This window comes from Ursus maritimus, unplaced genomic scaffold (genome assembly GCF_017311325.1).
Source record: "Ursus maritimus isolate PB19 unplaced genomic scaffold, ASM1731132v1 scaffold_13, whole genome shotgun sequence".
NCBI classification, from domain to species: Eukaryota; Metazoa; Chordata; class Mammalia; order Carnivora; family Ursidae; genus Ursus; species Ursus maritimus.
In genome coordinates this window covers 8,418,495-8,430,835 of record NW_024423675.1, presented here as the reverse complement: position 1 = coordinate 8,430,835, position 12,341 = coordinate 8,418,495, and the positions used below count along the sequence as shown (strand labels likewise).

The window sequence follows — 12,341 nt, the reverse complement described above, 5'->3', positions numbered from 1 at the left end:
AGAATAAAAAAATAAGAGAACATCTCTGCCCCCACGCCCCCCGAAAACCTTTTTTTTGTGTGTGTGTTTGTTTAACAAATTCACAGACTTAAATATGTATATACAGTTAAAGATACAGACTAAGTGCTGAATGAATACTACTTTTCATCTGTTAATCAGAAATTAAATATCTCATAAATAGAAAGGGACACATTTTTATACCTAAGACACACTATTTCACGTATGCTTTTATTAAAGTTAATTACTCCATATAACAAAATAGTCTTTTAAAACAGAAAAAAGTTAACATACAACTTAAAACATTAATAACAGCAGTTTTTGACAATATTAGTCCTTAAGGGGAACAATAAAACAAAGGTTGTTTTCTATACAGTCAAAACAGACTGATTAAACCATAAGAGCTGTGATTCATGCACTGCATACATTACACTGTTTAACAGTTATTTTAGGTTATTGAATTCACACCTAGATAGTTTAAATTAGGCAATCAGTTCTTTGCCTTTACTTGTGATCATAATGATCTAAACTGTGTTATAAGTCAAATGATAAAGGCAGCTGTAATGAGTACCTGAGGAAGATTTTAAGAGCGTTCCTAAGAATAATGAAATTAGAGATAATTCCTCCTAATTGTTTTTTAAAACAGGCAAAAAGACACAGGATTTTCATATAAATTCTTAAACCATTATGAGACCAGATTCCAAACATTCTTAAGAACAAATCTGTTTTATCTTACTTTGAAATCTGACCTTTACTGGCTGGTTGGAGTACTGTGTTGGGAACCACAACAAATCCGAGGTAAAGAGTGCTGTGGTAGGTTATCTAGGTCTGCAGCCGGAGCAAGACAGAAAGTGGTAGTATTCGCATGGAGGATTTGTTGACCTTGTTTTTAATTTCAGAACTATTTCATAAAATTTTCTGTCACAGTAGGTTCAAATATACAGTACAAACAATGACAAAAATTCCTCTGTAGTAATTTCTCTAAATTTAATAAAATACGGTATAAGTGATTATTAGGCATGACACACTTAAGAGTTTATCCCTATGATAACATATAGTGGCTAACTGGATATAAGAAAAAAAAAAATCCACAGGTTATAACTGTATGAACGTTCCTATGAAGAGGCTTGGTTATACCATTATAGTGATTTATTCTCGTAATTGCCTCCAGAAAGTAGATTACTACTATTGTTCTAATTTCTCATGGCCTGATCATTCTCTGCAAAATGGTAAATTCTTAAGTTAAACATTAATCATGCCTCTTTTCACAAGAAAAGGTATTTTACTTCAAAATCACTGGCCAAAATAAATTTCATCACCTGATGGGCTATTTTATGACAAATTCTGTTTATTTCTGAATGAATCTCTCTAAAACCTGAAAATTTATATGTATTGTTTAGTATTGCTTCTCTTTAGTAAATTAGGTATCTAAGAAATAATAATCTTGTAATAGCATATATATATTTTATAGTTCTACTTAACTATAAGAACTGAAGGATAACATATACTCTATTATAAAGAGAGTCATTTTTAGCATACAGGTGGATTAATTTGTCACAATATGACAAACAAGTGATCACAAGTATTGAATTTGATATATCTCCATGTAAAAATGCTATCTATTGTCTTTTAAACAAGATTATTGCCAACATTAAATGTTCAATTTACAAGTTAAACTTCAGGAATGGATTTAAGATATAAAAGAATTTGCATCTCCATGTTCCTAAAATGCTAGGTAAATTTTCTCTATTTTGGTAAAAATAGCTTAAAAATATTAAGAAGGAAATCCAATGATAGGTAAGAAAGCAAAAAGTTGATACTAACAGTTGGTCTCTGATTAACATTAAATTTTAAAAACATGAATAGAATAACAAGTTAAAGATTGACAGGTTATCCAAAAACTGATATTTTGGGCATTCTATCTTCATAATAATTGTGAACCAACTATGTTTTCTTTATACAGAAGTATGAAAGAACTTTCCATAGCTTCTAAAATCTGGAATTCAGCATTGTAAAACAGACACATTAGACATGCAAATACCCAGCATGCTGTTAAGTAACCAAAAAATCCTCAAAAGATGATGCATATTGTGCTGTAGAAAGCAGGCCTTCCTAACACAATGTGATTCACAGTAAGGCTTAAGTTATTATTTTATTTTCCTTAAGAATTTTTATCGGAGGCTTCATTGTATTAGTGAAGGGACTCTGGATGACTGAATCATCAGAAAAAAATCTAAATGAAACATGTACACTATCTTTTAGGTCTTATTTTCTTCACTAGACACACCAAATACACACAATCTATTTCTTTAGGCCCAGAATACAAGAAGTTTTTAACTGTGCACTAATTCTCTATGTAACATAAACATTTTTGTGTGGAATAAAAATTAGCAAAGTAGAATTTCAGTCAGAAATTCAACTTATGCCACAAGGAATGTTATTTGCACAATTTTTCTCTCAGGTATTTTGTCAGTGCAGCATTGTGAAGGATGGCAATGATATTACCATTTTTTAAAAAGTACAAATTCTTTTTATTATGGGGATAACTGCCCATCAGTATATACTTAAAAGGTACGTATTGAAATGAGGTGATTTCTATAGTTGTTTAAGAAAGAGGCAACTTCTGATCTAATGCATAAGTTGCTCTTTCCTTACTGTATTTTTCAGACCACTTGCGAGTTAGTTCTAGATAAAGACTTGGTTTATGAGGCCGGTAATCCAGATACACTGTATTACTGGTTCTTTTGGGAATAGCTTTCTCTATCTGAGTTCCTTCATGCCACTCATTGAAAGAGGTGATAGAAATCACACTGGGGTGGGCATGGAGTGCAGCACCCAGGGCAGTTTCATAGTACTTCCCGCTGATCCGGTTCCGAGTGTTCTGAGCGTTCCATGGGCGGATGCTGGTATCTATATATCCTGGGCCCACACTTGGGATAAACAGTAGGTTGAACTGGTCACAAAAAAATTTTAGCCTTGCCCAATTCTCATATGATGAGCCATAAGTAAAGCCATTTGTGGCGAAATATGTGTAAATTCCATCAAAACCACCTTGAAGAATATCATATCTATGTTTGCTTTCTACTAGAAGTGCAATAAACAGTCCATCATAAGGAGAATTGCGGATGCTCTGAGACCCTGCGGTGGTTAACAAATTGGCCCATTTTTCAGGCTTTGTGATATAGGAATCATAGATATAAAACATAGGAAGAGCATTGCCGGTCTTAGTCTTGTACCTATAAAAGGCCGGATGATTTCCATATCTAGAATACAAAAATATGTAAAAGTGAAGTGAGTATCTGCATTTTCCATAGACAATAACTGTTTCTATATTGAAAATGAAGGTAATCAGTGCAATTTAATCACATCGTTCACTTTCTTTGGGAAATCAGTTATATTAAAGGTAATAGTTAAGAATGCATCTTCAATTTTGCAGACTGGAAAAATGAGATATTGGATACATCACTAACAAGAAATTACCTTATACTGAGGTTTACAAATGATGACCAACACCATAAAAAGCCCATTTTCCATATGAATATGTCAAATGCTATCAGTGATAAATGTCTCACTGTTGCTGACAAGAGTACAGTATCTGTCACGGGTTCTTACCAGTAAAATTCTTGAACATAATGAAGCTGTATTTTTTCTTTGTAATCAGACTAAATATAAATGAAAATATTGGATGTGGGTCCACAGATATAAAAGCAGTTCACATTTCATAATTTGAGCCTTCTTTTTAAAAGACAAAACTCTGCATTCATGATTTATAGAATACCAATTTAAAATGTCAGCCGAAAAATCATAAATAATACAGTAAATAATCTATACAGAAAGTGAATCATAAGGAATTTTAGAAATGTTCCTTAAAATGATTCATTACAAAATTTAAGTCATTCAAATCACAAATATAATTTAAATGTACTCTTATAACAGTTATCATTGGATCGTAAAGCAATAATTAGAAGAAACTCACTTGTCTATAATATACTTGACATTTTTGTACATGTTTTGATCATCTCGATTGCTATATGGTTCGATGTGAAAAGTGACCTAAAACAAATGATTAGAGAAAAAAATTATGTAAAAATAAAGTATATTTCATAACAAATTTAAAACCTTAAGATGAAAACTTATTATTGAACATTAACAGATTTCTAGCAGAGAAAGCTCTTAGTCAGCATTGTTACTGTGAAATCAACACGCTCAACAGTTTATACTTCTTACCTGTTCTTACAACTCCCTAAGGTAGTTACCAAGTAAGGCAGACTGCTGGAGGCAAAATAGGCAATCTGAATTCAGAACTCAAATGTTCGACCACTATGCAATACTTCTTCCTACATGTTTATTTCTTATAAAGAATAAATAGGGATATATTCTACATCCAGACATGTTTCTTTAAAAAGAACATGGTCCAGAAAAAGCTGGATTCTTTTCCCAGGTGTGACAAGTTGGCATTTAAATAGAATCAACAAATTTTTTTTTTTTTTTTTTGTAAGATTTGAGAGTGAGCACGGTGCCAGTGGGGGGAGCAGCAGAGGGAGAGAATCTCAAGCAGACTCCTCGCTGAGCATGGAGGCTGCCTAGGGGCTGGATCTCACTGCCCTGAGATCATGACCTGAGCAGAAATCAAGAGTCAGAAGCTTAACTGAGTTAACGCAAGCACCCCAAAAGCAAGTAACTTCTTTAAATGACAAAGTCCTCTATCATTAAAACACCATTTCACAAACTAATCTACATTTAATGTGTACTATTACTCAAAGAATTTATCACAAAATTACTGGAAAAGCAAGCAATACCACTAGTACTATGAATGCTTGTTATTGATATGGTTTAAAGATCTCTACCATAACTGTAGAAAGGATTAACCAAAAGTATTTTTTAAATACTGTGCTTAGAAGATTTTTAGTTTAAAAAATGTTATATATAAATCAAGAAAAACTGATTAGGGCTAGTAAAACCATTTTGTAGGACACTTCTGGCTAGTAGTGTAGAACGTCACTTAGATCTGTAAATCAAATAGAATTTTCACTTTTATTACTAACCTTAACTGACTTACCAGTAACCATCTTTATGACAATCTACTAAGCATCTTAATATTATTCTAATTTAAGGGTTTAGTCTCTACGAAGCATGTATGGAATTAGAAACTTCTGTGCTACTGCAATATGAAATGTTTTGTTTCGGGGGCACCTGGGTGGCACAGCTGACTGAGCATCCCACTCTTGTTTTCAGCTCAGGTCATGATCTCACGGTGTTGGCATCAGGCCTGCTGCTCAGTGTGGAGTGAGTCTGCTTGGGAATGTCTCTCTCCCTGTGCCCCTCCCTCCCATGTTCTTTCTAAAATAAATAAATCTTTAAAATGTTTTTGTTTTCTATTAACCAATTAAAGTAAAATGAATAAATATGAATACTATGAATAATAAAATGGATTTTACTACATGTCATAGAATTTCAAAGTCAGACAGCATTTAGTGAAAATATTCCCTACTTTGTATATTAATGAAATCTCATTTTATTAAAAGGAAGTTTTATCAATAACAAAGTAAAGTCAAATTCAATTCTGTATATTGTAAGTATTGCTAGGACAGTCACAGTTTTTAGTAGCTTTTTAACTTCAAGTGAAAGCAGAATGGCAAGGGTATAGGTATTTTCATGTTCTTATATAATGTTACCTTGGGTAATTCTCCCTTTAAATGGAATGTTGAATTTTCTAAGCTTCCATTTTATATATAAAGGGTACCCTATTTAAGCAAATAGCCTATGTCAAAATATAAATGGCATCCTTTCCTTCTTTTGTAAAGTACAGATCAAAAAAAGCCGTTATATACAATATTTTCATTTTCCCTCATGTATTTCAAACAATTAAAATCACTTTGTAAAGGTTTAATGATGTAATATAGTTAATATTTCTCTTTTATTGGGAAAACCTATTAGACCAATATTAAAGTAACTTTACAAATGATAGAATACTATATATAAAATGTTTGTGTTAGCTTCAGATTAGGAAGAGTCATAAATGTTCCCTCATTTCATAGTTCTACACTTTTGACTTTTCCAGCTCTTCTCCAACCTGCAGCCAAAGTAAACTTTCTAAAGTGAACATCTGATGATCCTGGAGAGTGAGGTCAGCAATGAAATGTTCCTCTTATTTATCCCCCCTCCCAAAAATCAAAGGATCAGACATTCATACATGAATAAAAGCACCCTCATGGGTGTTTTTAGACCTTTCAACCTTACTCCAAGGAACCTGGCAGGAGTTTCACCCACCAGAGCACCCAGGAAGGGACCTCTGTATGGGCTGGGGAACCAGAGGAGCCAGCCAAACTGCCTAGACCCTTCTTGCCCCTACAGGACAAAAATCGGGTGAGTGCAGCCTGGAATAGTATGAGAGACAGAACCTGCCTAAGTCTAGCCTTCCCTAAGGCAGACTCTAGCACACCATTTTAAAGGGGAAAAAAAAAAAGTTTGGCCACACAAGAGAAACATTCCTGGCACCAACCCTCTGCCCAATGAAACACTGAAGGGTGCTAATTTATCTGATGGCTGTGACCTCTCCTGCAGGGGAACAGGAAAGCAGTGAGTTCCTAGTTATGGCAACTGGAGAAAGCCATTCTATCCCTAGGCACCTGGAGTACCAAGGTAGGAGATCTATAACTGGAAGTTGGGAGGATATTGGGAAAGCAACAGGTAAGAATTTCAAATGGTGGAAAAGGCGTTGTGCTTATCAGGGGGTACTACTCCTGGGATCATCCTATCAGGTCTGTGAGTGCACCCCCAGTGCTAAACCCACACCTCCCTCATGCCATTAGTGCCTTGTACAGGATTCCATGTGCCACTGTGAGAGCAGTCTCCGGTAGACAGAGCATGCTCAGAAACCACTACATGCTAAAAACCAAAAAAAAAAGGCTTCTGGCCTGGTAAATTATAAGAACCAGAGAAGACATAAAAGCTTTAAAAAAAACTGCCACAAAGAAGGGACAAGACTTGAGCAGATGCACCTTCATAAACACAGAGGAAAAAGATAATACTATGGAACATAATACCCTATCTGCTGAAGGCAATAAGCAGAATTGAAGAGGTATGTACTACTTCAAACGCAAAGGTACCAGTGAATATCTACAAGGGTTACGAAAAATTAAGGAAATACCTCATCACTAAAAAAGAATTTAAAACAGCCGTAATGAGGAAACTCAAGTTACAAGAAAATTCAGAAAGACAAATCAAATCAGGAATTAAAAATACAAACAGAGTTCTTTCCAAATTCCGGAGCTGAAAATTCAGTAAATGAGATGAAGAATGTAACAGCATATACAGATCACATGAAAGAAAGAATAACTGACATGGAGGTAAGAATTTGGAAGAGGGAACTCAGAGTTAAAAAAGTGAAGAAAGCCTACATGAGTGGGCTTATTATTATTCTGATATTTGTCTTTTTTATGGATAATCAGGATTTCAGGAGAAGAGATGGAGAAGGGGGCAGAGAGTTTGTTTTGTTTTTAAATAAAGCTTGAGAAAAGACTTGTCTACTGAACTCATAGATTACCCTTTAAAAAAAAAAAAATTTTTGACAGAGCGAGTGCACAAGCAGGAAGAGCAAGAGAGGGAGAAGCAGGCTCCCCGCTGAGCAAGGAGCCCAATATGGGACTTAATCCCAGGACCCTGGGATCATGACCTGAGCCGAAGGCAGATGCTTAACCAACTGAGCCACCGAGGCACCCCATAGATTACCCTTTTATTTCAAAATGACCTTGTATAAGACATAAATTGTCATAAATCAATAAAGAATTTTAAAGGCATCTACGTTAAGAAAAAAAAAATGTAACCTATACAGAAATTCCCGTTACACTATCGGATTTCTCTGCAGAACCTCTACAAGCCAGTAGAGTGTAATGACATATTTGAAGTGTTGAAAAATATAAAACTGTCAGCCAACAATACTTAATCTGGCAAAGTTTTCCTTTAGATAAAGGAAGAAATAAAGGCTTTCCCAGATCAACTAAATCTGAAAAAGTTCACCACCACTAGACGGGCCTTGCAAGCAATGCGATAAGGGCATCTTTAATCTAAAACGACAACAGGCTGACCAGCCTCATGAAAACATACAAAAGTACACAACACACTAGGCAAAAGTAAAAATATTCCTTTCAGACTTAGAAAACTAACTCTAGGTGCGCCTGGGTGGCTCAGTCATTAAGCATCTGCCTTTGGCTAAGGGCGTGATCCTGGCGTTCTGGGATCGAGCCCCGCATCAGGTTCCTCCTTGGGAGCCTGCTTCTTCCTCTCCCACTCTCCCTGCCTGTGTTCCCTCTCTCGCTGTCAAATAAATAAATAAAATCTTAAAAAAAAAAAAAAACAAACTCTAAATTAGGATGGTGTGTCAGCTCTTCAACTACAGTATAAAAGTTAAAGGAAAAGCAGGAAAAATAACTACAGCAACAAGTTGTTAATTAAACTCAAAAAAAGATATAAATTGCAACATCAATATAAAAGAGAGGCCTTCTAGGCAATCAGAGATAAAACCATTTCAGGCTGAGAACAACTTTAAGATATTTTATGTAAGACCCCTGGTAACTAACTACGAGACAAAAACCTACAGCAGATCGACAAAGAAGGGGGAAACAGAGCATACCACCAGGAAAAATAGCCAATTTACAAAGATTCCTGCCTGGAAAGAGAGGGAAAAAGAAATAATGGAAATACAAAACCAGAAAGCAACTAAGAGGGTATTAGTAAGTCTTTAAATACTAATAATTACTTTAAATGGAAGTGGAATGAATTTATCAAAAGGCACACTGGCCAGCTGGACAAAAAAATAAGACCCAACTATTGGGTGCCAATAGGAAATACACTTCAGTTTTAAGGATGCATAGGAGACTTGCAGGGATGGGAAAGCTACTCCATGCAAGCAGAAACTGCAATATAACATCAAATTTCGGAATATAAATTCAAAGAGGGCTGAAAAATTAAGTGTTCAAGTGAAAATCATTAATTTTTTTATGGGAACATTTTCACGTGCTGTGGCAATGATGCTGTAATTGTGTGTTTCTTCTGGTAATACTTTCCCCCCAAATATCAACAGATATAATTTATTATACTTACATCAATTATTGCTAACTTTCCTCTTTATAAAATTGTGCCTCTGTGCCAAATATTTTTCTTTGTAGTTTTACTTAATTTTGTTGAAATAAATATAACTCTAGTAGGAAAAGAAAAAAAAAGCTCCAATAGTGACATAGGAAGATCCTACAGCTCACCTCACAGGGACACATTGAATCTATAGCTACCGATGGAACAATTTCCTCTGGAAAAAACCTAAAACTTGGCAGAGTGGACTCTTCACATCTGGTAAACAAGGGGAAAACCACAACAAAATTGGTAGGAAAGGCTGAGACACAATCTCACCATAAACCCCCACCACGGACCCATAATTGGATAGGGATTCAAAGTTGGAGCCTCTCCCTGAGAAAGTGTTTGAACCCACATTGGGCATCCTAATGTTTAAGACTGGCACCTGAGAGATGAGATTCCAAAACATCTGGCTTTGAAGACCTGGAGGGTTTACACCTACCAGATTGATGGGTCTACGGTAAACTGAAAATGGCTCTGAAAAGGCTCACGTGCAGACTCACCTGCCCCAGGGCTGGCACAGAAGCAGTCCTCTGCAGGTGCCCAGACTTTATTCGAAGGAAACTCATTTGCTAATGTTAAAGCATTGGTGTGAGGGGCGGGGGCCTGCAGGAAAACTTCCTGGGGAAGAAGGCTGGTGAGTGCCATCTTCCTAATCTCTCTCAGTTGTGCTCTAGAGCAACAGCTTCTCCTGGAGAAGAGCTTTTATCCATGCCTGGTATCCTGGTTTTTATGCCTGGTGACCCAGTTTTTGTACTGCCACTCAGAAAACACCCCTTTATCACCTAGCTCTAGAGAATGAGGGGCTTGTGTTCCTGGGTCCGGGACAGGCCTGTAACAATCAGAGGCAGTTTAGCAGACTAACACTCCCAGGGCAGAGTACAGATAGCAGACCACAAACCCACTCCCAATCTGAGAAATAGGACTATTTGCTGGTCCAGGGGCTCTGACCTGAGGGTTTGACCTGAGGCTTCTCGTTTGGCACATTTATAGATATTCACACTCTCCATCTGCCTTGCTTGAGCTTGCCATTATCTTTAAGAAAGGAACTTGTTATAATATTTTTGGCTGGTTCCTTGATCTTTACAGCTGCTTCTGGGGGACACTTCTATATCACCTGGCTCTGGTGGTCAGTGGAGTTTATGCTCACAAATCCCACAGGACTGTAACCAACAGAGAAAGAGTTCTTAAACAGCTACCACCATAGGGCACACCAAGAGGTAAGAGAACTAGGAGCTCAGTCTTTTTGTGAAAGAGGCCTATTAGCTTATCATCATAGCTGCAATCTGAGAGGCAGGCTTCTAATTAAACACACAATGAAGGGCTGACTATAAACCTTTCCTGAGCCTTCAGAGGGCGGGTACTATCTCTCGTTCTCCCTCTGCTGCACTCCAGAGGCTCAGCATGTCTTAGAGGGAAGGTCTTACATGTGTCTGGTGCCCTGATTTTTGCGGCTGCAATCCAAAGGATAACCCTTGATTGCCTGGCTCTCTAGCAGCAGAGCCTGAGTTCCCAACAGTTCTTGGTGGGACACCACATGGACAGTAGACTGAAACACAGTCCCATGCTGTCAAAAAGGCTGACTTGCTTGCCCTGGAGCTTCAGCCTTAGGGGCAGGCTTCAGGTTTGGCACCCAGCTAGAGCCTACAGAAGTGCTCTCAGAGAACATAAGACAGGGGATGCTATCTTTGTGCCTTCCCTCTGCCTCACTACAGCTTGTGGAATCTCCCAAAAAGCAGCTTATAAACTTGCCTGGAGCCCCAGTTTTCACAACTGCCACTCAGACAACATCTCCAGATCACCTGCCTCTGATGGTGATGATGGTTCTGATCAGCCTGAATCTAGATGCTGACTGAGGCCCTCCCCTGCTTTGGGTAACTAACTGGTATCGGAACACCCCAACTACAGGGATCTGTTAGACAACCAAAAGCTAGGGCAGGGTTGAATGTTAAAGTTCATCTCCTGCACAAGACCAACCATTCAAGGCTGGCAGAGGTGGCTGTTTCATCTAACAGAGTTTGTGTTAGTGAAATAGAGATAGTAAGTTACCTGATTGATAGAGAGTTGAAATTAATGATCATAAATATGTCCACAACACTCTGAAGAATGGATAAAAAAAAGTGAGAACATCAAGAAAGGGGTAGGAAACAAAGTATCAAATGGAAATCAATGCTAGAGAACAAAATAGCTGAACTAGAAAATATACAAGTTCAGAAAAACCTAAGCAGGCCAGAAGAAAGGGTCACAACCAAGAACACTCCACCTGGCAAAGTTATCATTCACAATTCAGAAGAGATAGTTTTCCACAGAAGCAAAAGCCAAAGGAGTTCATCACCACAAACCTGTCCTACAAGAGACATTAAAGGGACTGTTTTAGGTAGAAAAGAAAGGGTGCTAAATAGTAACAACTTGTGAAAGTATGAATTTCACTAGTAAAGGTAAATATATAGCGAGGGTAGTGAATCACAAAGCTAGCATGAAGGTTAAACAAAAGTAGTAAAAATAACTACAATAATTACGGGATACACACAATAGAAAGATGTAAAATGTGATATCATAAACATTTGAGAGCAAAAGAAGACAAAAGAAACAGAGGAACCAAAAAGCAGCCAGAAAACAACTAACAAAACAGCAAGAAATACATACTATCACATTACTTATGGTATGTCTATACCACAAAATAGGCTTTTATTTTTTTCTTTTTTAAAGATTTTATTTATTCATTTGACAGAGAGAGATAGCCAACGAGAAAGGGAACACAAGCCGGGGGAGTGGGAGAGGAAGAGGCAGGCTCCCAGCGGAGGAGCCCCACGTGGGGCTGGATCCCAGAGCTCCAGGATCATGCCCTGAGCCGAAGGCAGACGCTCAATGACTGAGCCACCCAGGCACCCCCAAAATATGATAGTCTTTGTTTTAAAAGCCTAAGAGATAAAAAGGGGAATTCCATAATGATAAAGGGGTCAATCCAATAAGAAGATATAGCATTTGCAAATATTTATGCACTCAACATAGGACCACCTAAATATATAAAGCAAATGTTAAAACACCTGAAGGGAGAAAAAGGAATACAATAATAGTAGGAGACTTAAATACCTACTACGTCAATGGGTAAATCATTCAGAGAATAAAAGGAATTAAAGGCCTTAACATGTCAGAACAGATGAACTTAACATATTTACAGAAAATTTCATTCAAAGCAACGGACTGCACCTTCT

General features: G+C 37.0%; 1 protein-coding gene across 3 annotated transcripts in view; it reads right to left on the bottom strand.

The window, feature by feature from the left end:
• Positions 1-209: 209 nt before the first annotated feature.
• Positions 210-12,341, bottom strand: part of MANEA (mannosidase endo-alpha) — a 60,869-nt gene continuing 48,737 nt past the window's right edge. For all 3 annotated transcript variants that reach the window (XM_008705036.2, XM_008705037.2, XM_008705035.2), the window contains exons 4-5: positions 3,974-4,050; positions 210-3,260 (exon numbers count right to left, since the gene is read on the bottom strand). In XM_008705036.2, the coding sequence (XP_008703258.1) occupies positions 2,603-3,260; positions 3,974-4,050 (735 nt within the window). In that variant the 3' untranslated portion in view covers positions 210-2,602. The remainder of the gene's footprint in view (positions 3,261-3,973; positions 4,051-12,341) is intronic.